Consider the following 27,925-nt stretch of genomic DNA (forward strand, 5'->3'; position numbering starts at 1 on the left):
AAGACCACTGAGCTGTATCATATGATATATATCATCTTGTATTCATTCATTCATTTGTTATCGTGTGTTGCATTTAAATCTCAATCCTGTTCATAGGATTTACTCTCTCTTCAAAGCACATGGTAACCATGTAGGTATCACAGTTGTTATAATGTATTTAATAATAGAAAACAAAGACAAAGATATTGTGAGCAAAGTGGTAACAACTTGATTACAATAGTCTTAGAAGTATATAAATATAGCACTGCATATGTGTCATATGTGTTTATAAAACAAAATAAAACAAACTTTTGTGTTTGGAGTATAGACTGCTAAATTTATGAAGTGAACCTAAAGGCACCAAGAATTGCGTCCACATATTGAAGCACAAATCAGGGAATTTAGTCTTTTGCACTTTGCCCTCTTTCTGAAGCTGGTACAGTGTCAGAATATGTGAAGAAATAAAAGAGGTCGAACATGTCGATATGTTGAATATGAACTCAACCCAGAATGCAAATCTGCTAATCAGGCTCCACAAAAAGTATATTGGCGTGTGTTTATTGAATGAGCTGTACCTGCCTGATTTCTCCTTAACCTTAAACACATGCATGCAAAATCAGCGTGAAAAGCATCATTATTGCGGTGCTGTTATTATGTGCATTTCACTTACTGAACAAACAGGTAAAAATCAGCAAAGTCCAGCAGAGCAGCACAGGTACAGACAGCAGTTATCTCTCTTCCTCCAAGTCTGCTAATCACAAACTTTGATTGTTACAAAGTCCTTTGATTCTAGTTTGCAAGAAGCTGGGCTGAGCACAGATCAAGATCCAAAGTGAAATAATTCTTGGAAACAGAAATCACCTGTTTTAGAGAAAACAGGTGATTTTCTCCCTGTAGAGTGTGACTGTTAGATAAGTCGTTTTAAGAAGTGGGTTTGAGTGGGTTAAAGGAAAAGTGGAGGATAGAGAATAAACAATGCTGCCACCTACAGACCAGTTCAAATAAAAACCAGCAATCAAACACTGATTCAGTTTGTGTTGTTGTAGCTTCTGTACAAAAAGTTATTTAATACATTTGCTCTATGATTGGTTATGACTGGAATCAAGAAAATATCAAAGCTGACTCTGTATTTCACTCGGCTCCTGCTGCTCTAGAAAACAGTGATGGAGCCCTGAATACATGTAAGAAACAGATGTGAATGTTTCCTCTCTCAAAAGTCAGCCTGAGCTTTAGACACTCATCCAAGTACATTCGATCAGACTGATTTATAAATAAAGACAAATAAAGTTTCTCAGAGTTTCATCCTTTAAAATTGCCAAAGTACTAATAATAAGTAAACCTTTTTGATTTGTTTATGCTCAGTTTAGCTTGGCACACAGCCAAACCCCTCAAACAACAGCAGGAAATAAAACCGCAAAGGAAAGCTCTGATCAAAGGTCATGATTGCCTTTAAAAGCTGACTAACATCTACGTGGAATGTATGTGGAAGGAGTGATGATGGAAAAAATAAGTTATGCAATGTTAGAATTAGTGTGAACTGTATAACAGTCGGGGAGACACTCGGTACACCTAGTGCCTGGAAATACACCAACGAGTTTCGGATTGACAAAATGTAATGAAAGGTCACTAAGGACTTTTCCCCTCGAGCACTTGCTTGCAGTTCTTCACCGTTTCTCATTTTTGTTCATTTTTATTCTGACAAGTGAATATATATCTACACTCAACAAAAATATAAACGCAACACCTTTGTTTCTGCTCCAATTTGACATGGGATGGACATAAAGACCTAAAAGTCACTCCAGATACACAATATTGTTGTGTATCAGACCCCCAATAAAGCAAAAAACTGCACATTCCAGGGTGGCCTTTTGTTGTGGGCAGTCTGAGGTACACCTGTGCACTACTCATGATGTCAGATCAGCATCCTGATGTGGCACACCTGTGAGGTGGGATGGATTATCTCAATATGGCAGATGTGCCCACTACCACACATTTGGACTGATTTGTGACCACTGTTTGGGAGGGATGGTTATATTGTGTATCTGGAATGAATTTTAGGTCTTTATGTCCATCCCATGTCAAATTGGAGCAGAAACAAAGGTGTTGCGTTTATATTTTTGTTGAGTGTATGTAGTCATATATCGCAGGGCTGAGAGCGGCCAGCCCATGTTCAAGTACAACCCAGGACTCTTTCTTTTTTTAAAAAGAAATTATTTTTAAACTCAATTTCAGTTTGGGATTAATACAGTTTCTCTGATTCTGATTACTGTAAATCCAAACAAAACGAGCAATAAAGGCTGTAATGTAAGTGTCCTGTTAATGTTGGTGGCATCAGTTACACAATGGACAGTGCACAGGCAGGAATCCATTTCCGACACCATTTCATAAGAAGAATGGGATGGGCGAAACTTCAGTATCTTCGATGTATTATTGTTGTGTGATTTTTATTACTATTAATGATGAATGCTCGTCACCGAGCTAACATTGTTAGCTGGGTTTGTTAGTTCATAGACTGCAGACTGTTAGGCCGTTTCTCAATACTCATGTACAAGAGTCCGTACTCACCTTTTCACTATTCCAGACTTTGTAAGTCCCGACTTCCCAAGAACGCAGAGCAACCCTTCTACGGGAACGGGAGTGTACTTACTGACATCACAGCTATTTTTAGTTATTTCGTGTAGTTTAGTTTTTTTTTATTTCACTGCTTTGGAAGTGAAGACCTTAAATGTTTCAAATGAAATGAAATCAACAACAATCAAAATAAGACAACACAAAGGACTTTAAGTTATTGCTGAGATTCAGTAATACAGAAAATGTTTTCTGTCAACTCTGTGTGACCGTTAAGCAGGAAACATGCTTTAACAGTCATCAAAAAACTGATTTATAACCATTTTTGTTTCAGCTATAAAGAGACCCATGTCACACCGTCTTATCTGAACATTATGGGGAGATACTCACTGACTCTGGGTGTTTTCTACAGTTACACATGCTCTGTGTGTGTGATGTGGTTTCTCTCAGACACGTTCAGCTGGATTTCTGTCATATCAACCGTAACAGCATGCAGAGTTAATGTTTTGAGGATTTGCAAAAAAATATCTGGTAGTTTGAGAGCAGAAAGAAGAGATCTCATAGCAGCACATCAGCCAGAGCATGACATGTGGTCTGATCTCGCGTACTCACACAGTGTCTGTCCACGTTTCAGAGATTAAAACACAGAGAAGCTGGAACTTCTTGGTACTAAGACTAGGTCAGTTAACCGATACAGAAAAAAATGAAATACTTGCCTCTATCAACCTAAAAACATTAATTTATTATTAATAAGACGTTGTCAACAAAACTACTGTCAGTTGTAGATTTTGCTTCAATCCAAGTCTTTCTGTTTCAGCATTTAAATTTTCTTTCTGGTTTGTTTTAACCAAAAACTGAAACTTTCTCATGGTGTTCAGTGGAGAAGAAGCCACGACTCTGAGACAGTCAACGAGAAAGAGGAAGATGAAAAGGAGAAGCAGGAAGATGAGGGTTTTACTTGATGTGACTCTGAACTGATCTCAGTGTTGGTGTGATGTCATTGAGCAGCAGGATGGAGGAAACGTCTCTGCTGTGTCTGCTCTGTAAGTTCACTTTGTGTTTTTCATGCCTCTGCTGTCTTGTAACTAATAACTATTAAAACTATTAACTGTTAAAACTATAACTGAAAAACTATATTGTACGTAACATAAATGTTTTGATGATTAAATATAGAGTGATGACTGAATGTAGGAATAATAATGTATTAACTTAACTGACAGATAGATTCTGAGGAGAAACACAAGATTTGTAATCTTGTGTTGTCACTGCAGGTACATGAACACAGTTCACTGTATGCAGCACGTCTCCTCAGACCTTCACAAACATTAACCAGGGCGTGACGTGTATTCTGATGTTGTGCAGCCATTCAAGTTATTTAGTCTTTCGGACCACAAGTCAGTGGTTGGAACAGAGAGAAGCACAAAACAACTACAGTTTGCACAGTTAATGTGCACTCAACTACAGGAAGTTTGTTTGGCTCAATCTGTGATATTATTAATTAAATCAATAATTACTTTAATGCAGTCAATATAATTATTTCAAAGAGCTGAGAAAGCATCCATTAAAAGAGGTCGGAGAGTCAGCGAAGGCATCACACAGGTACTGATTTTGCATTCAAGGTCAACTGTCAGTCGTAGATATTGTTGCTTTTAATTCTTATTCAATATTCAGTTGAAACGTGTAAAACTTTGGTTTCAAGGAAGCAGAGAAATAAACACACAAAGCTTTTTCACACAAGGTTTTTTCTAACCACAAGTCTAAGACCCAGAGACAGAGAAAGAGGAAGAGGAGGGTTTTACTCAGTGTAACCATGAACTGATCTCAGAGCTGGTGTGATGTCATTGAGCAGCAGGATGGAGGAAACGTCTCTGCTGTGTCTGCTCTGTAAGCTCACTCTGTGTTTTTCATGCCTCTGCTGTCTTGTTGAATGTGAAACTCTGAACTAACCTGAGTTTAATTTCTCTTTAGTTCTGATCTCACTGCTGAGCTGCACCACAAACCAAGGTCAGTAACCTTCTTCTGTCACACTGTAAACCTGACTCACTCTCTCAGGAGGCTGCAAGAGGCTATTAAAACATGGTGAAAGAAAATGTATAAAAACAGATCAGTCTTATCTCACTCCTGCTGACTGTCTCCATTATTTACATTTTATTTAAATAAGCGGCTTAACTTGTATCCTTGATGGGGTGTTGGAGAATTCATCATCCAGATACTCTTTTGTTCTGAGGGTGCACTGGGAACATCTGTCAGAGCCCTCACTCCACGAAATTTCAACTCCCACCTCCAGCATTGGTTTGATTGCTTTGTAATGGAGGCTGGGGGCAGTGAGCCAGATTGGACAATGTTCTGCACCTCTATTGCAGAGAATCCTGCAAGGTTGATGGCACCTGTCTCTGCAGTAATCCCAGAACCAGATGATGGACACTGGAGCTGAAGGGAGCCGTCATGCAGGAGGAGTCTTACTGGGCTTTATTAGTCCGTGGGACTCCAGAAGGAGATAACAGGTGCTGGCAGGACGAGCGGAGTGCGGCTTTGTAAAAACTTAGGTTTGGGAGTTCAGTGGGACAATGAAACGTGACTTTTGGTCAGCGTCAAAGCGATTTTGGCAATTGTCAGATGATGCAGGAGAGGGAAGCGGTATTCTACAAACATTGTTCATTGTTTGGTGGCAAGCTGCTAACCTTGACTGGGATTGATGAGATTCACCCTGAGTTCCTGAAGGCTCTGGATGTTGCAGGGCACCTCTAGGCTGCCTCAGGAGCATGTTGATGTCCCTGGGAAATTTCAGCTCAGAGTGCTTCCCCACCAACCCAGATAAGCAGCATGAATTGGATGTACAGACGGACTTATCTTGTATTTGATATGAAAATGTCACAGCAGCTAACTCTTAAAAAACAAACATAAAAAAAACAAAAAAAAAACAAAAAAACAATTAATAAACATTCCAGTTTGTTTCAATATTCAGTTTTCCTGAGAAACATGACTTTTCCCGCCTTGTCTGCACCACATTGCCTTATTTTGCCCAAATTTCGAATCTCCCTAAAAAAGGAACGTTTAGACACTCATTCATTTACTGAGATGAACAGGAGATATTTAAAATCTCAATAAATTTGTGAACTTGGCTCTGCTCTGTAATGTGTTTCAGCTTCGCCATCATGGGCCACAGGATCGGATTCTTGTGTATTGATTCAACCAAGCCAATCACATGCAAATATTATATATTCTCCCCCTTTCCTCACAGCTCGTGTGACTGTGAGTCCCAGCAGCTCTCAGTTCTTTAACGGAGACTTTGTGTCTCTGAGCTGTGAGGAGGACGACAGCTCTGCTGGATGGACTCTGAGGAGAAACACAAGCAAACGACAGAGGACTCAGTGTGGAGATGGGTGGGGGAAACCAGCTGGTTCGTCCTGTAACATCAGCTACATCTACCCATGGGACAGTGGAGTTTACTGGTGTGAGTCCAGAGAGGGTCCCATCAGTAACATGGTTAACCTGACAGTCACTGGTAAGCTGAGTGTGTGGAGTTAGTGTTGATGAAGCTGTGTGTAAATGGATGAAATGCTGTAGTTTGTCTCTGTGTTGAGGTGGATCAGTGATCCTGCAGAGTCCTGTCCTCCCTGTGATGGAGGGAGATGACGTCACTCTGCTCTGTAAAACAAAGACCACTCCCTCCAACCTCCCAGCTGCTTTCTATAAAGATGGCTCCCTCATCAGGAAGCAGCCTACAGGTCACATGACCATCCAGCATGTTTCCAGGTCCGATGAAGGCCTCTACAAGTGTGACATCAGCGGTCATGGAGAGTCTCCATCCAGCTGGATCACTGTCACAGGTGAGGAGCTTCACTCTGATTTCACCTCTAATTTAATGCACATATTCACACTAACAACTACGATTTTCTCTTCAGATAAACCTACACCGACAGCTTCACCCACTACAACAACTTTGCTCACATCCACATCCCTGTCCACCACAACAGCTCCAAACCCTGGCTGCTCCCTCTGCCATCCTAATTTCAGACTAGTCCTCCACCTGCTGGTGATCTGTCCATATTTGATCTCCACTCTCCTCTTGGTGTCTTTATATCAACACAGACTCAAAGGTAACTCTGTGAATCATTCACTGATCAATCAATATGCTGATGATAAATTCCTCTCTTTGTTTAAACTCTGTCTTCTCTTGGCCCACCCCACCAGGCTGAGCAGGGACTGGATGATGACCGTAATTACAACATCACTGGCATCAACAAAGAGCACCACATCTGAACCTCTACCTTAACTTAAAAAATTAAATGTGTTCTGATGTTTCGAGTTGTAAATCAATTGGTTACTTTTACTCCGTGTTTTTGTAATGATTACGTTTTTTACAGTGTGTGAGAACATCTGCCAGCACAGACACCAAAAGTGAAGGAGGACGTTTTTGCTTTCTGACGTTTTTGGTGTATCAACCACATGTGACTGATGTTTACTCACACGGTAACCATATTTTGTTTAAAATCAATAAACTAATTATCTTTGTTAGTCCTCAATTCCTCATGTTAAATTTGTGTATGACAGAGGGCTGATGAAGACTGTGGTTTAGATGGAGCTCTGACTGAGGTATCTCTCAAAGTGGAGATGTGGAGGAGGTGGATTAAGTGAATTAGAGTCTAAAAAGGAAAATGACAGAAGAGCACTGAGATTTAAACCGTGCAGAGTGGCAGCTGATTGGCTCAAAAAAAGGTTAAAAAGAAGATGATTGGACTAGAGCAGGGGTGCCCAATCCCGGTCCTCGAGAGCTACCGTCCTGCAGCTTTTAGATGCATCCTTGTTCCCACACACCTGAATCAAATGAATGGCTTGTTATCAGGCCTTTGCCAAACATGATGGCATGCTGAAGAGATCAAACCATTTGATTCAGCTCTGTTGGAGTAGGGATGCATCTAACAGCTGCAGGATAGTAGCTCTCGAGGACCGGGATTGGGCACCCCTGGACTAGAGTAATGATGTCAGTATTGAGACTATGGCTGTGTGCATGCAGAAGTTGCAGTAAGCCGCAGTACCAGCAGAGGGAGATATTTTATTTCAAGCCAACATGAAAATAGTCAATGGCAAATCTTTAAACAGACATTATCAAAACATTAAATATAAACACATATTAGCAGCCTAGCTTAATTGTTTCTGGCAAGTAAGGTCCCTAAAATGTAATCGTGCATTATTTGCTCACTTCTGACTACTTTTTTATTGTAAATATATTCTTCTCCTATCTGCATTGCAAGTTCTGCATGTGTGTCCATTTCACGTTTTCTCCCGGATACAGTTGGTGGGTTTAGGTTTGTTGGTGATTCTAAATTGCCCACAGATGTAAATGTGAGTGCAAATTTTTAAGCATTTAACCTATATGTTTAGGTCAAGTATTAGCCACAGTTATATCATAAGTTTATGCCACTTGTTGTTTGAGCATCTGTTGATGCATACTGCAGGGTTAATGTGTGTGTTAGGATGTGGCTGCTGCTGTTATGTAAGTCACCTAAAGCAATGGTTGTAAAGAAAGCTGGAGAAGATAGAACTAATGCTGCCATCTACAGACTGGGTGACTTAAACTCACCAATCACACACTGAGTGTGGATGTAGCTTATGCACAGTTTGAGGGTATTGTAATTTACTTCACTGCATTTTCTTGTTGTTCAATAAAGTTTTTGAGTTTTTGATGGTGCACCAGTCTGAGCACATGATGAAACCTCAGATTCAGGGATATGATGGGGCCTCATAATTCACGGCCTTTTACTGTATGAGACAAGAGGGGGGGATTTGGGAGCACATTTTTTTGAGGAAGGAAGCTGTTGTAATGGTGTAACTCTGAGAAGCAGATGAGTGCAGGTGCCTTACTGAAATAGGGTTTTCTTTAAAGCTGTATTCACTACTACAGTTAGAAAGATCATTCTTTGAACAGAAATAAAGAAAAGTACATTTTCACATATAATGAATTTTAAATGTAAATACAAAGACTTAACATATCTTTCCAGCAGCTTTGACAAACAAACAAATAGTTTAAAAATATATCATAGAGCAGCAATACATCACATTTTATTATAGTCACTATTGGAACTTAGGATGCCAAAGTCAAAGCCTTTAGGTATGTATGTTTATGCACTAATTATATGTTGTTAACATCATTACAGTGCCCAGTAGATTTATTTAAAAAATGAAATAACATTAAATTAAATTAAAAATTACATTAATATGAAAAAAAATATTATTAAGATCACTAATAAAAAAAAGTCCTCTCTCAGTGTACTTCCAACCAAAAGGCAAATAACAAAACCACATGTACATCTAATAAAAGATATAAATATTGAAACACTCCTCACAGGTGTGATATACTTATACAAATACTTAAGATAAGATAAGATAAGATAAGATAAGATAAGATAAGATAACCTTTATTAGTCCCACACGTGGGAAATTTGTTTTGTCACAGCAGGAAGTGGACAGTGCAAAAGTTATGACGCAAAAATTAGAATACAATAAGAATAAATACAGTACACAGCTGTACAGAATAGAATAAAATAATATACTATATACAGTAGAATAAAATAGAATAAAAATATACAATAAGATAAAAATAGAATACGAATGCTATATACAACTGAGTAAAAATACAACGATGCCAGAAAAGATTATTGCACTTAGTGTTATTGCACATGTGTGGATGTGTGTGTTTGTTCAGTTAAAGTCTTTGTTGTGGAGTCTGACAGCAGTGGGGAGGAAAGACCTGCGAAATCTCTCCGTCCCACACCGTGGGTGCCGCAGTCTCCCACTGAAGGAGCTGCTCAGTGCTGTCACAGCATTCATACTTAACAGCATTCATAGAATGGCTCTTCTCTACTATCCAATAATGTAAAATGCACCGTAGTTTTTATACTTATAACTGAATTTGTTCTCAGTGGAAATAACAATAACAAATTAAATGATTATCTACTAAAATTTGAACATCTGTCCTCATCAGCAAGTATTATCAGGAAAATTAATTATTTCAGTCACATAGAGAAAACACAATATAGTGAAAACCACAAACACATTACAATTCCTGATGGTTTGGGATGGAGTCAGCGTCCCGACCTGTGTTGTTCAACAGTTTGTCCCTGAGCGTGATTTTCCTCTGAAGAGGCTGTTATATTTATATTCAGAGGGTGGGACATGTTAATATTAATTTTTCGCTTCAGTAAATAATAACTGTGATTGTTCTCATATTGTTTTTACTGTACCTGTAACAGCATTAATTAAGATCTGTAATCTACATTTTGACGCAGACAAATACTAAAGTGTTTCTTCTGAGGGTTTGGAGACCGTCTGACACAGAGCTGCTCTTACACAGAAGAAATGTGCAGATGTGGAATTCAGCTGTTGTTCAGCCTGTAGATGCATGAGTGTACTAAATATTTGACTTAACAGCCTCCATAAAAGCACAGTTATCTTCATGAACGTTATTAATCTTCTTGGACGTCAGCAGCTGTAAAGTGTCCCAACTAACAAGAAACGTTCCCACAACATTCTTAAATGTGTTTGGGAACATTCAAGGTTAAAAGAGGTTCTATTATTAAAAAAGAAAAATAAGTGTTACACAGTGTTAGATGACATCAGTTAAAGAACATCATCATTTTTGAAAACCTGTCTACCTTGTGTTGGGATCCACATCACTGGGTGCGTCAGCACTCAGGAATGTTTTTCTTTGACGTCTCAACACGTCATTCAGACATTTCTGCACCAAGTTCAGTTCCTGCTGCTCTAAAATATATTAATGGAGCCTTGAATACATGTTAGAAACACAGGTGAATGTTTCCTCACTCAAATGTCAGCCTGAGCTACAAACACAGATCTGAGTGCAGAATGAGATCTGATTGGTTTATACAGACATGACAGTTTGGCAGATTTACTTATGACCTCTGAGTAACAGCCTTTAAAATGCTGCATCACTAACAATAAGTGAACCTTTCTAAATTGTTTAAGCACACATTCAGAGCCCTGAAAACACAGCAGGAAGTAAAACCACAGAGAAAGACGAGATCTGATCAGAAGACATGACTAACATCTCTGTGGACCAAACTGTGTGTGGAAAGATTGAATCTATGTCTGTTTAGCTCAGCTCTTAAATGAAGCTGGAGCAAGTTCACATTTAAAACATGTAACACATTACAGTATTCCTGTGTCTTTATAAATTTGTACAGGTTACAATGTCACTTTGTAATGGAGCTGTAAACCACATCATAGACACAGTGCCAGTGTTTACAGCATCTGTTTGTAGAAGGAAGCTCCTTGTGCTTCAGTGAAGTTGAGTCTAATCTTTAATTTTCAGCTGCTTTTCTGCTTCCAAGTGGTTGAAAAAATACACAAACAAAAAAAGACAAAAACAAACAAACCATGACAGTACTTTAATGTCAGATATCTGAACTCAAACAGAATCACTTCAATACAAAACACCACGTTAATACATTCGCAAACATTTCAGGCCTTGTACACAGAAAATTTCCACGTTGTAAACATATACAGTATAATAACTTCTAAGTTTTGTGCTTCTCAATCCACTAAATCAGCAGTTCTCAAATATTTTCTCCTGTGTCTCATTTCAGGAACTGAATCATTGTCAATTAATCTTAAAAAAAAAATAATGATGGAGATTAAATTTTATTCCCAGGTCACAGCATCAGCAGATACTTGTTTGTTTTGCACAAGCAGAGACTCGATGTTTGAAAACTGCTGGACTACAAACATGTGGAGTTGCAGATTAAAGGTTTTTATCAACAGGAAGCTGTTTTTGGACAAACTATGAAAAAAATCAGCCATTTTTATCCTGGTTTCCAGACTCTGTCAACTGTGAAGGAGTATAAGCTTATGCTAACAGGCAGCTGGCATCAATAAGTGTTTGAGAGAGGAGCTATTAAAAGGAAAAACAGCTTCCTGTGGACACAGACCCTTACTCAGACATAATACAATCACATTAAAGATAAAAGGTAACCGACTGAGAGAAATGGCTGTATTTTAACCTGTCTATACAACCAAAATGTACAAAAACAACGTTACAGAAAGCCTAATTTGATCATGGTTAAATGTTACTGAATTGCTCTTAGTCTGGCTCATCACCTGGGACCTGTTTGTCATGGGAGACCCTACCAAGAGCTGAACGCTCCAGACAACTCAGCTCCCAGGATCGTCTGAGCTCACAAACCCCTCCACCACGATAAGGTGGCAATTCAAGGAGGGGGACATGCCTTGAATCCAACATGCCAAACACAGCTCAGCTAATCACACGTGGGCTAGCTTAATGAGTGTGGCATGTGTCAGAAAAAGACATGTAAAATAAAATTCCCAGCTTGGGAAGAAATTACTGAAAACAAAAAACAGTGAATCAGGACAACAAACTCTTGTCAGGTGAGTCACAGTCGTCTGGTTCGTTTGGATCCTGTTTTTTGCATCTTCTGTAGATTAATATGATCGCAACAACAAGCAGCACAGCGGTGGCTATTGGCAGAACAATCTCGAGTCCAATACGCTGACCTGCAGGTGAGAAACAGGTGTGAGGTGTCAGCTGTCAGGTAGGTGATGAGTGAAGAACAGAACAGAATCCATTTCCTCTTCAAACTGCTGTCAGACATTATCTACTGCACTCTGATCACATCACTCAGACCAGCTGCTTTCTACAAAGTCTCATCAACAACATCTTTAGAAACAAACATCAACAACCAGGAAGCAGCTTCACCTCTGATCACACACACACTCAACTCTACTCACTCACCTGGAGGATCAACAACACTCAGTGTGATGATGCAGATGGGATCACCGCCCAGATATGCTCTCTTCCTGCGCTTTGTTTCTGGAATCTTACGGACTGCGTATATTCCAGCATCAGCAGTCATCACATTCTTCAGAATCAAAGACACGTTTCCATCCTTCATCTGTCTGTTCTGCAGATCCACCCGGTCCTTAAAGGATGGATGCTGCTTGAATAAGTCCAAGTGTCCATCCCGGTACAACAGGACATATTCTGTCTCCAGCTCAGGTTTGCTCCACTCTAGGCCATTGATGGTTTTGTTACCATCCAAAACTCGACATGGCAAAATGGCATTTTCACCGAGCACAGCAGTAATATTTATCTGTCCTGAAAGGGAGACAAAAACGGAGCAAATGAAATGTTGATATTTACCCCAGCCAAACAGCGCAAAGATCAACAGTCAGAAACCCCTGAGCTCAGCTGAACGGGACCAGAGTGTCCATTTGATACACTTATAATAACCCCAGTTTATATTAAATAAAATACATAATACAAGTAAATTTCAGGTGTAATTGAGGTATATAACACATTTTCACTACAAACTTCAGTGTTTCAGGTGATGTACATTAAGCCCAGCATCCTGCAGGCCCCTAAAACCTCCTGTAATCATTAGTAAGTGTCTATTGGTGACATTTTTAAAAACAAAAATCATGAAAACCTTTTAGGAATGGAAATAAAGACCTAAGCAAATGTCACTTAATACATTTCAACATGTTGAGCTAATATCCATCCATAAAATAATATGTATATACTGTAAACCACCGATTGCTGCCTAGTTTGAGCTTTCTTTTTTTTAAACATGTTTTTGTCAGTGAGATTGAACTTGCTGAAGTCTAAACATGCTTTACTTATATAAGACGAACAGACAGCACTGAGTCACTGTCTTTGCTTTAGCTATGTACTCACACCCTAATGGCTTATTTTAAGTAGGAAAAAACCTCCGTCCTACATATAATAAGTTATTTCATCATTAGAGTCAAACATAGGCTTAGTGACAGTGTTAAATTATAGTAAAATTGGCTCATAAATATAAAATTAAATATTTCAAACTCTCACTTCAAACTGAAGCGCTCAGGCTGAGGCATTACATAACAGTGAGGTGACGTCGACGCGATAGGGAATAAGGAAGTGGTTCTCAACTGCGCTTATTAAATAAGAACTACTTTAACACACGTACACTGACATTTACCGAACTAACCTAAAAATATTTCACTCAAGTGGGTCCACAATCATTTCATATATCAGGAAACAGCTGAACTCACCAGCCGAGGAAGACTTGATGAAGATGGCGAACACCAAAATCAACCAGAGCCAGACGGAAGACGTCGCACCAGACATCTCAGCTGTTCTAAAAACTGAACAGAAAAAAAAAGAAGCGATCAAACCTAAAACATAAAACGATCTGTTTTCGTGTGTTTCCAGTCACTTTACTGTCTTTTTAAAAGAATCATCTAGAAAAACGTCACACAACAGGTGTCACGTCGACATGAGGTGTAAAAAACGCCACAAGTGACACAGAGGTTTTCACCATGCGTCAAGTCAAATTAAAACTGTCAGTAAACCAAGAACAAACCTTTCATCGAATCCATAAATGCCACAATGTCTGAACGAAGTCTTCCTTAGTTTCTATTCGCTCACACTTGGGCGTGCTCGTGATTTTCTTGTAGGCAGGATCTACCGCTGTCCTCAGGTAGCGATCCCGTAGCGTCCTTACCTGAATGTTCTGGAATCTTCCAGGTGAACGGTGAACCAGCAGCCGCAACTAGGCAGACAAACTGACTTTTATCTTTTGTTTAATAATTGTACTATGAACTAAACATGTTTCCACTATAGCAGCCTATAATCAATTACTACTTAAAAATGTATAAATGAAAACTGTAAGACAAACAGAAAGTAAACAAAGCTCAATAAATGACTACCAAAGTAAAACAGGAACAGATAATCAGAGTATTTTATTGATCCCCAGCATGAACTTTTGCATAAGTATTTCCTAGTTTGGTCAAATTTGCCTGATGATGGACATATTCATTGAAACTTTAGGTATCTAAATACTGGGAACCAAGTGCTTTGAACAAGTTCTGTGTTTTTATAAGATAAGACTTTACTGACCCCACAGCAGGGAAATTTGTGCATTACCTCAGCTCAGGTACAGATATCAGAAGAAAATAGAAATAAAATACAAACAAATACAAAATATTAAGATAATACAGTATATGAAACGATAGCATAAATATGATTATGGACAGAAGTTTGTGGAAATGCAAGAAATAAATTTAACCTTTCTTCTTCAACTACTATTATTATGTAAGTAATAGATATCTATAAGTATCTATAAGTATATACATGTACATGCACACACTAATATACATATGTATACATATACATATACCTGCTCAGGCAACACGTCCATACATATAATAGGTGCATTATGCATGGAGAGATGACCGTGGATGTCCACAAAGTCCAGTGACTCATAACATCGTGATTGAGGAGTTAAAGAGTCTAACTGCTGTCGAGATGAATGATCTGCAAAAGCGCTCCGTCCTGCAGCGAGGGTGTTTCAGTCTCTGACTAAAGGAGCTGCTCAGCACACTCACACTCACAGATTCATGCAGAGGGGGATGTGGGTTATTCATGATGGATGTCAGCTTTACTAACTTCCTCCTCTCACCAACAGCCTCCACAGACAGAGGACAGCTTAGCATGGAGCTAGACCTCTGCACCAGTTTATCAGTATCGCTCCTGTCCCTGTCCACGCATCCACTCCCACAGCAAGTCACTGGATAGAAAAAGGCAGATGCTACCACAGTGTCACAGAATGTCCTTAACAGACTCCTTCCATCTCCCCAATATTGGGTCGGCAATGTGATGAGAGAGATCAGGGTTGCCCCATAAGGGTGTCCTTCTAAGAAAAGAGATATTTAATTTCAGAAGCGAGTGAGATTCCTGCCAGGTGCTGAAGGTGTTAAATATTATCAAATTGTTTGTAAACTTGGATAGACATTTTTTTGTACCTAAAATGGAACATATTTTAATAGTATGGGGTTCACCTCATGTTGTTCTATTGGAACCCATCTAACCTCACTCCTCTCTGCACGTAGCCAGATCCAAACTGATCGGTACTGGGAGGCAAGATAAGTTCCTAAAGTTTGGTAAATTAAGTTCTCTCCTTGAATATGGGGCCTGCAGAGAGGTGAGTATAACTCTTGGATTTTTCTTTTGCGATATAAAAGAAGTTATATGTTTATTAAGCTGTTTGAAGAAACTTTTGGGAACATTTGTAGGGAGACATTGAAATAAGTAAATGAACATATTGGAGAGTTTCAGTCAGGTTTCAGAGCTCATCACAGGACAGAAACAGCTTTAGTGAACGTTACAAATAGTGATGTGTCCTGTGTGTCGAAGCGTCGAATCGTGTGTCGGGTAATCTCGGGGGCGTTTTTGTGAAGCGCGTATCGAGGCTCGCTTTGATTACGTATGCAGTGACGTTCGAGATCTCGCGGGCAGTCCGTACCACGTGACTGATTCAGGGACTGGTTCACTGGTTCGCGCCAGATTCTAAATAAAATGGGCAGAAAAACACAGCTGATTTCCCATCACACTGTGTTGTGGAATTGGATTACGTACGTGTTACATAGTTACTTGAGCATTTCTCTCGCCAGGGCGGAACTCATGGTGGGTTCACGCCCTTGGCCCACGCCCCTCTGAAGAGGAAACACCTGGGCCTCATCAGCGCAGCCAGCATTTAAGCCAGGGAGTGGCTTCTACTCATCGCTGGATCGTTGTGTGTGACTCGCGTCAGTGCAGCCCGACTCTGAGCAAGTTCTCTTTTGCTTCTCTGTGCAAAACGTCTAACGTTTGTTTCCTTCTGTACATAGATCCCCTGGACCCGACCCTGCATTCCCCGAGTGGATTCCCTTTTGTGTGAGTGTTTGGTGAGAGAGCCAGAAGAGGAGCAAGTGTCTTTTCCCTGCCTGGATTTCCCCGGAGCTCTTTCCCTGTCACCGCTTTGTATATAGCACTATCCCCTGCACTGTTTGTATATACACCTTGTGGAACTGTAATAAATACTGACTGTGCCTCTGAGTCCTGCGTGTGAGTCCTCAAGCGAACCGTGACAGTTATGCATAAGACCTCCGTTGTTTACAGCGCTGTCAGCCGCTGTTTTTTCCTTTTTAAATACTTCCGAAAAGAAAACCTAATTTCTGCCGTTCAATAGGCTACTAAAATAATTTAAACTTTTTAACATTATGCAAAATTGCAAAACGCTAAGGTGTGTCTCTAATAAAACCTCTGTAATTTGCTCTGCTTCAATTCAGCAGCATCAGGTAATGTTCATTTGTTGATTAATGGTTCGTTCTTTCGTTTTTTTGATCTACTGCAGAATATTTTTATAAAAACATTTTTCTGTTTTATTTTACTTTGACACAAAGGCATCTGCAGTGATGCTTACACCTTTTATAAAGTCTCGCAAGTGTCAGCTTTCTTTTTATAGATATAAAAATATGAAAATGTACTGATCCATGATCTGAATTATAATATTTCTGACTGTGTGAGGCAAAATTTCCCCGGATCGAATTGAATTGGAATCGAATCGATTCTAGAAATCAGTGACGATACCCAGCCCTGGCAACGGTAACAGTTACACAATCATACCAAAACTGTCCTGATAGTTTCCACTTTCTCTTTTGTATCAGACATACTGAGACAATATTCGGGATAAATAACCATGAAAACAATTTATTTATTCAGTTTACACATAATGGTATTATAATCATTTAGCCTGTTTCACTTGAATCGTCCACTTGATGGCGCAGTAGAGCAAATGACCATCACAATGCTTCGAACCATGAGTCAACCAGTTGGATAGAAAGCTTTAGTTCATCACGAGGCTTCATCTCACCATCACTAATTTTCCATTTAATTTATTAAGACAAATTAAAATAACTTTACAAAGACATACTTAAATTTAGAATACTTTCCATATCATTTAGATGAATAAATTACACAGTTTTTACAATGTGCAATGATGAAGCCTTATTTTTTGTCACTTGCAGTTGCCTGCAGCGAAAAATTAGACCTCCAATCATACATATATTACACAAACATCACATTGGGGAAACCGGTCAGAACAGGTAACGTAGAGAAAAACAATGAAATGTTTAACACAATAGGGGGGTGGAGGAGAAAAAAAGAGAACTCTACTCAGACTGAGCTCCTGGTAGGAGATCAGTATGAGAACATGAAACAAAAAAAACTCCTCGCCACAAAAAGCACATGACTTCACACCATAACATGAAATGATAACAGCAACAGGGGTGGGTAAATGGGGTGAGAGTTTAGTGATGTAGACAGCAGCATCCGGTCCTGCAGCATGACTCTGCGCTGGTCCAGTCGACCCATGAGCCCTTCCCTCTATAGCGGCTTGCCTTGTGGGGTTTTGAACAGCTGTAACCACTTTCTTTAATATTCGATATGCCAGGGCCAAGCCAGCTCCGATCGGCAAAAACCCTGTTATCATTCTTCCAAATAGGTATAAATCTTCTAGGTCCTCAATAGACAGTCCCTCCAGGCACACGATGCGCCAATGCTGCCACCCAACCATCATGCATCTGAAAGGTAACGTCCCTTGAACATGGTTGAACTCTCCTGAACATGATTTTCTGTGTCCCTGCTCCAAATCAGGGCATCCGATGTAAATGTTGCAGTCGGGAAAACAAATTCAAAATTATTACTATTTCTTGAGCTTATCAGAAGTCGAAAGCTGCAGACAAGTCAGCTCTCAGGATCCTTTGCACTCACAAAAAAAGACTTCAAGGAGGGAGCTGAATGATTAGTACAGACATGTGGACCAGACTCTACATGAACTCTGAGCAGATTCAACAGTTTTTGACCAGTTTTTTCCTTATGTGATTCATAAAGCTGACTCACACAGACAGACGTCTGTACTGCTGCTGTTGTTTTATAGTGTTCACAGAAGAGGATGCTGCTGCAGGAAACTCTGGTTTGGTTGTTTGAGATTATCTGTTGGTCAGCTGCATCATCAGCATGTGAGTTAAAACGGGAAAAGTTCTGAGGTCTTTCAAACTGGCTGAAGTTCAATTGGAGGCTCGTATGAACCCTGCTTCTGCTGTGCTTTACATTTTCTGTAGATAAGAAAAAAGCCAACAGCAACCAGCACAGACAGTCCAGCTATTAGTAAATACAATTTTTCCTCCTTCCCTCCTGCCTTCTTCGCTTCAACTTCCTTCCCTCCATCCTTTGTCCCTCCTCCTGTCTGACCTGCAGGTGAGAAACAGGTGTGAGGTGTCAGCTGTCAGGTAGGTGATGAGTGAAGAACAGAACAGAATCCATTTCCTCTTCAAACTGCTGTCAGACATTATCTACTGCACTCTGATCACATCACTCAGACCAGCTGCTTTCTACAAAGTCTCATCAACAACATCTTTAGAAACAAACATCAACAACCAGGAAGCAGCTTCACCTCTGATCACACACACACTCAACTCTACTCACTCACCTGGAGGATCAACAGTCAGTGTGATGGTGTTGCTGAGCCTCATTTCTTTTCCGACTAACACCTTACACTCGTATGTTCCAGCATCGGCAGTCGTAACATTCTTTAGAATCAAAGACACGTCTCCATCCTTCATCTGTCTGTCCTGCAGATCCACCCGGTTCTGAAAAGATTGATGCTGGTTTCCTGGAACAAACACATCATCCCGGTACAAAAGGACATATTCTTCCCCCAGGTCAGTTCTGCTCCACTTTACATGGATGGCTTTGTTGTTTGGAGCTCGGCACGGGAAAGTGACGTCCTGTCCAGAATGAGCTGTGATGCTTTTCTGGCCTGAAAGAGGAAATAACACAGAGCAGAGAGGTTAATGTAAAACTACACTAAGGATCAGAAACCAGTTAGCTCTGTTGAGCTGAAAAAGGGAGAGAATATTATATGAGACTCTGTGTGTGCTGTTCAACCAGGACAAAAGTGGTTTTAAATAAATTATTTAAAAATAAAATTTGTAAATAAATTCAGTTCTGTGGTTTCTAACGTGAACTTTTTTCCTACACATTTCAGTGTTTTTGCCAGTACATAAAACCCCACAGCCCTGCAGGGCCCATGTGTTTCACACGAAAAATATACAGAGGGCAATAAAGAACCAGACAGAAGTCAACCCTTCAAACAATTTGGCATGTTCAGCTGACATCCATCCACTCTGGAAGAATTTGAGCTCAGTTATTTATGTGTGGAGGAGGCTAGCTGTGTGAACTTCGAGCTCTGCTGATGGTTTATTAATTTACCAACATTTCCCTGGTAAATGCTGGTAAATTTAAGGAGCTTTAACTCCTCAGTCAGAGAAGTTAAAGCTCCTCTGACTGAGCTTTAACTATTAAACTGGGCTGATGTGCTACAGCTTCTCCCAGAAAGACTGAATCTATTGTTTGTTGATCAAATCTAAAACAATTCCCAGATGCAGACTTCTTGAAAGAGGATGCCGAGTAGACGACAACAGATTGAAGCACAGAAACAAAGCATCATGGTAGTAAGACGCGTATTTGCTGCCGCCATATTGCTGAAGGCATTTAAACACCCGACCTGTTCCTGTAAAATGCAGTTTCCATCATTTTACATGTGTTTTTCATTTTCAGGGAAATAAAAAACAAAAAAATCTAAAAAGAAACTGAGAAAAACGTCCAACAATTAGGAAGCTGCTTGATGATATTTTAATACTATTAGTTTTTAATCAAATGTACAGAATTTAATCTGACTGAAGTTACATCACTGAGTTGGTTGATTGGTTGTGTTCAATAGACTTACATTAGTTCATGTTAGCTAACTAGTAACAGAACCAATAACACAGAGGAAAATAAGGACACTAAAACAAAAAATCAGTCAACAGAGGGTCACTTTTGTGCTGCTCCTGGCTGTAAGTTTAAGTCTAAGTTAAGAAACCGAGGATATACTTTCTCTCTCTTAACAGTAAGTGGTGCTTTCTAGTTTGACAAGCTGCACTGACACAAGAAAATCCAGCTGTTAGTTGTAATGTTGGGTTTGTAGAGCACTTTATGAATGTGAATTGTGTGGAGGAGAGTCTGATCCGTCGGCAAAAAATGCACTTTCTAGTGTTCATTAATGTTGATTAATGGTTTTCTTTCGTTTTTGATCTACTGCATAACATTTTTTTTATAAAATCCCAGGCCAGGAAAATCACCTTTATGTTTTTCTGTGTCCTATCCTACTATCCTACAAAGCTGCTGTGATGCTTACACGTTTTATAAAGTCTCGTAAGTGTCAGCTTTCTTTTTAGAGATATAGAAATATGGAAATGTACTGATGCATGATCAAAATTATAATATTTCTGTCTGTCTGAGGCAAAATTTCCCCAATTCAAATTGAGTCGGAATCGAATCGATTCTAGAAATCAGTGACGATACCCAGCCATAATCGGCACTGTTTTATGCAATTAAACAATTTACAACATAACAGCCCACTAACCACTACACACATATCACCCCATCAGCACATCTGTAGGAAAAACAAGTCAAGGTAGATTCCAATTCATTTCCTATGGTGGTCACTTTTGACTGGAAAGACCACAGATGTAACAAAGTTGATTAAAACACACAAAATTCAATGAAAGAGGTGCTCATCACTTTAATATATTCAAGTACATAGTGTGGAGGATGTCATAAGGCCTCGAGGCATTTGGATGTAAAACACAGCTTCACAGACAGGGTTTCATCCATGTATATTACAGGTACTGCGCTGCAGTGGTTTGTATATCTAAGAGAGTCTAATTTGTTCATGTAAATGGAGAGTCCTCTTCACACACTAAAGTTAATTAAGTTTTCATCAGAAGATATAGCATTCATTTTCATGATTTCGTGATTTACTTTCCTGGATGATTGAGAATGCATCAAGAAATTACTTGAAAAGTAACTATTGCGTTACTTAAAAAAAACTGTTTAACCCTCTGGGGTCCAGGGTATAATTGGCCATTTTTCACTACTTTTGATTTTCCCTCCACATTTCACCTTTAAAAATTATTTACTTTGCCTTCTTTGGTATCATCATTTTCAGCACAACCTGACGTGTCTGAATTTACAGTTATGTTTTCATTTTGACATACTGTATTAACACAATTGATCCAAAATCAGACAAAAACCATAAAATCAGAGTAGAAAAAGTTATATTTTTTTACTGTAACAACCACAAACATTTTATTGAATCATATTTCAAAACTTTAGATGCAAATATTAATTGTCAATTTTAAAATTTTAAAAAGTTTTGCAAACAACAAAGTTATTTGAATCCATTTACCTTTTACCATTTTTTAAAACAACCGTTTCAAACTATTTACAGAACAATCAGCTGTTCTGCCTTCAATAAGATGCCTCACAAATTATTTGTGCCACTCCAAAAATATAATTTCTGTCCACTATGAAGGAGAACATCACAGCCTGATACCTGCAGGTCTGAGCAGCAGGTGTATCACGCCTGTTTCTACCTGGAGACAGCAGTCGCCTCATTGTTCTGATACACAACACAAAACTATCCACAACACTACACGTGAACTACACAAGACGACACATTAACTACACACTCCAAACACGCTAAACGTCACAAATCTCTCACATCTCAAAACTCACTCTCTCTCTCGCTGTCACTCCTAAAACTTCCCCTAGTTTTGTTTGGTTTTTAGCTCATAAGCAGAGAGTGCTTGCTAGCGCTAATGTGGTGAAACTATTGAGGAAAAATATTGTTTATCATGACTCTGGTTTTAATTGGCCTATCAATTTAAAAACTGGTATATCTCACCTTGTTGCTTTGTCTTTAAGTGGTCATGTGACTGACTTACCACGACTATTTTATTCTTCCTCAGTCAAACAGCGGCTCTCATGCGATTGTTTTGCCCATGAGCTCCAGGTGTTGTGCTAGACAGTGATGTGATTACCGTCCGCGGGAGCCCGCAGCTGCTTAAAGCTGTAGCGTCCAGATTACTTACAGCTAATTCCTGCAGCTGATATAAGATGTGGTAAACTGAACACAGCTTCAACCGTCTGTTTGTTGAAAAATAGTAACAGACTGCATTTTCTTGTTAGTAACTATAATGGCGTTGTAACGATAGGAATAGTAATTAGTTAGATTACTCGTTACTGAAAAAAGTAACGCCATTAGTAACGCCGTTATTCCCATCACTGAACACACCAATTAGTTAAACTGCAGGAATGTCTTAAAGACATAAAGACCTGGATGGCCGCTAACATTCTGCTTCTTAATTCAGATAAAACTGAGGTTATTGTACTCGGCCCTGAAAATCTTAGACATATGGTATCTAACCAGATTCTTACTCTGGATGGCATTACCTTGGCCTCCAGTAACGCTGTGAGGAACCTTGGAGTCATTTTTGACCAGGACATGTCCTTCAATGCACATATTAAACAAATATGTAAGACTGCTTTCTTCCATTTGCGCAACATCTCTAAAATTAGAAATATCCTGTCTCAGAGTGATGCTGAAAAACTAGTTCATGCATTTATTACTTCCAGGCTGGACGACGGTAATTCATTATTATCAGGACTCTCTGAAAAGCCTTCAACTGATCCAAAATGCTGCAGCAAGAGTACTGACAGGGACTAGAAAGAGAGAGCATATTTCTCCTGTTTTGGCTTCCCTTCAAATCCAGAATTGAATTCAAAATCCTGCTCCTCACATATAAAGGTCTTAAATAATCAGGCCCACTTCGCTCTCGCTCTGCAGGCCTACTTGTTGTTCCTAGAGTATTTAAAAGTAGAATGGGAGGGAGAGCCTTCAGTTTTCAGGCCCCTCTTCTGTGGAACCAGCTTCCAGTTTGGATTCGGGAGACAGACACTATCTCTACTTTCAAGATTAGACTTAGAACTTTCCTTTTTTCCAAAGCATAGTGCTTGCTCATTGGCGGTCTTATGATTGTTGGATTTTTCTCTGTATGTATTGGTGTAGGGTCTACCTTACAATATAAAGCACCTTGAGGCGACTACTGTTATGATTTGGTGCTATATAAATAAAACTGAATTTAATCCATGCCAGTTTTTGTGAGCAGGGCTCCATGATGTAAATTAGCTAATTACCTTTATACATGTAGCGTTTTGTGTATTCCAGTCGTGCCTTTGGTTATCAATAAAGTAGCAGGTGTTTTAAATAATGCAGTTAGCATTCAGACCACGGGTATGCAACATTTAATGTCAAGAAATGTTTTGAGCAAGTTTTGGCCAAAATTTATCTTAATGGAGCCATAAAACATTTCAGTCTCACGTTTTCACAGCCTGGTAAGTCTAAATCACTCCTGCATCCCAAAAACAGTAGTATAACATGAAAAGAGTTGCTTTTTTGGAAATTTAGTTTTAAAAAAAAAGGTAATTAATTACATATTTTCATATTTAGTGAACATTGCAATTTCCCACTTGTGCTTCTGCAGTGCCTACTGATTTCTTTTGTGTGTGTGTGTATTTTTTTTTCCAACATTTTAGTTACACCCTCTACCTGTAAGGAGTCTAACACCTGAATTTTAATTACCTGGTGGTGAATGTCGCTGAACCTCAGTACTTGTGGTTAACATGAATGTAAACACAAATGTCTAGTTTTTCGTGTTTCTATGGAGTCCAGATCCATATAAGAAGAGTGTAACAATATCTACTCAGATTTATTTGCTTTCACCACCAACACTGATTACTGCATGCTTCATCTGCTTCTGCAATTCAGTCAAAATGACTGAATGAATTGGCCCTTTTTTAAGCAAATATGTTTAGACTGCCCACCCATCCATCTTTGGCTACTAATTCTAATTCGGATCACAGCAGCAGTCTACGCAGATTAGCCCAGACCTCTCTCTGCAGAGCCACCTCCTCAATCTCTTCAGGGGGGACACTGAGGTATCCCCAAAGCAGCCAAAAGATGCGATCTTCTCCAGTGTATCCTGGGCTGCTGGGGGCCTCAACCCAATGGGACATGTCCAAAACATTGCTTTCGTAGAGTACCTTACATTTGCCTGAGCTCCTCACCACCACCCCTCCCACCCCTTTTTTAATACAATGCAGCTACTTTTGACTCTTTTGCACAAACACAGGTAGTAATCAAAATGGTCTATCAAAGTAAGCTTAAATAAATATCCACAGTAATATTTTTTTCTATTTAATTCAATCACTGTTTTGTTGGCTTCAAAAGAAAATTCTCTAATTTCATAAATGACAAAAAGGAAAAATCACAATAAAAAGGCAAATTTAAAGTATCAACTAATCACAAAAACCTGCTGCAAAGTCACATGATGCGATTATGATTAACCATTTCAGAATATGAACAGGCTCAACAGGCTGTGAAAACTATGTTACAAATATGAGTTATGATCTTAAACAGATTTGGTCAAACACTGCTTAGAAATTACTCTTGATAGCAAATTTGCCAACCCTGGCTCTAGGTCACCCTGGCAGGCAAAACAAGTTCATTTGTTTGGATTTTTTCTCCTCTTTTATATGAACTTGTATGGAGCTAAATGAGAGATTTCCATAAATTCCGGACTGTCACACACCCATAAAACATGTGCTCTGTTGTTTCCAACGTTGTTTTACAAATATAGCAGTTGTCTGACACAAATTTAAATCTTTCTCTTTTTTTTTTTTTCTTTTTTTTTTGCCTGTCCCGTTTGGTAGTGATGGTGAGATGAAGCCTCATGATGAACTGAAGCTTTCCACCCAATTGGTCGACTCATGGTTCGAAGCATTGTGATGATTCATTTGCTCTACTGCGCCATCAAGTGGACAATTCAAGTGAAGCGGGCTCTGTGATTATAATGATGTGTAAACCTCTAAACTGAATAAATAAATTGTTTTCTTGGTTATTTATCCCGAATATTGTCTCAGTATGTGTGATACAAAAGAGAAAGTGGAAACTATCAGGACAGCGTTTTGGTATGAAACTGTTAGCCTCAGACAGTCTGTCAATAGTATAATTCAGATCATAGATCAGTACATTTGCATATTTGTATAACTATAAAAAGAAAGCTGACACTTTCGAGACTTTATCTAATGTGTAAGCATCACAGCAGATGCCTTTGTGTCAACATAGCTGAGGCTAAAACAGAAAAACGATTCTATAAAAATATTCTGCAGTAGATCAAAACCAAAAGAAAACCATCAATCAACAAATGAACATTACCTGATGCTGCTGAACTGAAGCAGAGCAAATAGAGGTTTTATTAGAGACACACCTTAGCGTTTTGCAATTTTGCATAATGTTAAAAAGTTTAAATTATTTTAGTAGCCTATTGAACGGCAGAAATTAGGTTTTCTTTTCGGAAGTATTTAAATGGGAAAAAACAGCGGCTGACAGCGCTGTAAACAACGGCGGTCTTATGCGTAACAAACAAGCGAATAATGCAGAAAACAGATTTTTAGACGGGAAACTGTTCTTGAAATATAGTGTGTGTGTGTGTGTGTGTGTGTGTGTGTGTGTGTGTGTGTGTGTGTGTGTGTGTGTGTGTGTGTGTGTGTGTGTGTGTGAGAGAGAGAAAGCTGTGCATGAAGTGTGATTTTATCCTGGTGAAAGCAAAACAGCAAAAGTCAGAGGAAATTCATGACGATGTTTATGTGAAGGTAGTTTGGATCTTCTTTTGCTGCTGGTTCGGTCAATATTGTTTGAAGAGAAATAAAACCTGCAGCTTCAGAATCAGCGCAAAAAAGGCGTAAACACGAAGCCCGGACCCGTCGACGGATACTTTATTAGGATACTTAATATTAATATTAGGATACTTTATGTGCATACTTTATTAGGAGAGACAAAATTAAAAAAAAAACATCTCTTCCTTGCTGGTTCCATCGAAGAAGAAATGCTCAAGTAACTATGTAACACGTACGTAATCCAATTCCACAACACAGTGTGATGGGAAATCAGCTGTATTTTGCTGCCCATTTAATTTCGAATCTGGCGCGAACCGGTGAACCAGTCCCTGAATCAGTCACGTGGTACGGACTGCCCGCGAGGCCTCGAACGTCACTGCATACGTAATCAAAGCAAGCCTCGATACGCGCTTCACAAAAACGCCCCCGAGATTACCCGACACACGATTCGACGCTTCGACACACAGGACACATCACTACCGTTTGGCTCTTTTGCCATCAGAATTGTTGTCTAAAGGCAAAGAAAGATGCCCAACGGATTTACTTTACCAAATTGACCATCCCAGCCTTGCCGTAATGGTCCATTTGATTCACCTTTTATTGTTTATTTTATTTTCACTTGCTGAATACGGGACAGACTTGACTGGGGGAAAGAAGGGGAGAAAGAAAGAGGGAAAGAGAAACAGCTGAGAAGAGGGACGGGGGAGAAGGGCAAAAGACAAAAACCAACAGAATGGGCAGAAAAAAAATGCATATATCGATCACCTGGATCACCTGCTGAGAAAGAAAAAAGAGAACAAGCAGAAGAAAACAAGAGTAATAGAATAAACAACATCACAATGATATATGGGAATATGACAGTAAATACTAAATATTAAACATTATTGTGCAGCACATAAGATCAACAGAACACAGTGTGCTTTGAGGTAGGAGCCAAAAAGGGTGTAGTTTGTGGGTGTGATCACCCGTGTGTACACCTGTGAGCATGGACGCGCTTGTTTTTTTAAAAGGTTCCTTAATTTAAATCTTTCTCTCATAAATTCATTGGAGGGGTAAATATTTGTGGTAGTTATAAAATGGACTTCTTTAAATTTGGGGGGGAATGGACATTTTAAATATTTGGTTCTGATCAACGAGATCTCAGATTTGTTATAATCTTTAAAGATGAGTGAGTGTTTTTTCCTGGAGAAAGGTGTTAACCAAATACCTCCTCAAAAACTGATTATTGCATTTTTCATTAACCAAGTCAAGACCATCTAATTTAATTTTATGTAAATTTGGAGTCGATATATTTGAAAAACTGTTCTTTATCATATTGATAAGGACTACTGGGATATTCTGTGAAACCTTTTTAGAGAGCTCAAGCAAGCAACTCATGCCATATTTCTCAATAAACCTGTTTAATTCAAGTATATTTCCATTTTCATCCATTATATGTGTCACAGACCAAATTTGTTTTGTCATCCATTCTTCCACAAACATAGATTTCCCCTGATTTAATATCACCCTATTATTCCACAATGGAATGTTGTGGGGACTAAAGTTATGTTTAAACATTAATTTCCAATTTAACAAAACTTGTTGATGAAATTTGGAGAGTTTTATGGCCAGTTTAAAAATTTCAAAATCACATACTAATAGGAATTGGATCCCCCCCCCCCAACTTTGTTGAAAATAAGAGATGATATCAAGAAAAAAACAATTTGCCTGTTGCCCCTTGCACAACAGAAAAACAGCTTTGCGCTTAATTGAGTCTTTAAGTCCTCTTGTGTTAAAGGAAAACTGCTCCAACTACCACTGGGACCACCTTTACCTTCACCCTCCACAACGTCTCGAGCTATATATATATATATTATATATACGCATTTCCAAACCAATCCACACGTGCAAAGAAAACCATAGATGTCCATTGTCCATAAA

General features: G+C 39.1%; 3 protein-coding genes and 1 long non-coding RNA gene across 4 annotated transcripts in view; 2 read left to right on the forward strand and 2 right to left on the reverse strand.

Moving 5' to 3' along the window:
- Positions 1 to 25,231, forward strand: part of LOC146713325 (uncharacterized) — a 62,799-nt gene extending 37,568 nt beyond the window's left edge. Inside the window, exon 2 of the long non-coding RNA XR_014917804.1 lies at positions 25,040 to 25,231. This is a non-coding gene — a long non-coding RNA (uncharacterized LOC146713325). The remainder of the gene's footprint in view (positions 1 to 25,039) is intronic.
- LOC146713328 (Fc receptor-like protein 5) lies at positions 4,223 to 7,068 on the forward strand. Its single transcript, XM_085447148.1, has 6 exons — positions 4,223 to 4,431; positions 4,516 to 4,551; positions 5,789 to 6,052; positions 6,132 to 6,377; positions 6,453 to 6,647; positions 6,742 to 7,068. The coding sequence occupies exons 1-6, from the start codon at positions 4,383 to 4,385 to the stop codon at positions 6,744 to 6,746; spliced, it is 795 nt and encodes a 264-aa protein (XP_085303274.1). The 5' UTR covers positions 4,223 to 4,382; the 3' UTR covers positions 6,747 to 7,068.
- On the reverse strand, positions 12,034 to 13,985 carry LOC146713329 (myelin-oligodendrocyte glycoprotein-like). The gene is made up of 3 exons (XM_085446942.1): positions 13,926 to 13,985; positions 13,615 to 13,707; positions 12,034 to 12,679 (listed from the first exon to the last, which is right to left on the reverse strand). Exons 1-3 carry the CDS (start codon positions 13,939 to 13,941, stop codon positions 12,309 to 12,311), a joined length of 480 nt encoding a protein of 159 aa, XP_085303068.1. The 5' UTR covers positions 13,942 to 13,985; the 3' UTR covers positions 12,034 to 12,308.
- Positions 17,073 to 19,209, reverse strand: LOC146713330 (butyrophilin-like protein 2; the record flags this gene model as incomplete). Its single annotated transcript, XM_085447002.1, has 2 exons — positions 17,073 to 18,634; positions 18,873 to 19,209. Coding segments are annotated over 2 exons (537 nt in total), but the record flags the coding sequence as incomplete, so codon positions are not given.
- Positions 25,232 to 27,925: the final 2,694 nt, after the last annotated feature.

This window comes from Copadichromis virginalis, linkage group LG3 (assembly GCF_057382275.1).
Source record: "Copadichromis virginalis isolate Kocher_CV1m ecotype Utaka linkage group LG3, C_Virginalis_male_GT1.1, whole genome shotgun sequence".
Lineage (NCBI taxonomy): Eukaryota > Metazoa > Chordata > Actinopteri > Cichliformes > Cichlidae > Copadichromis > Copadichromis virginalis.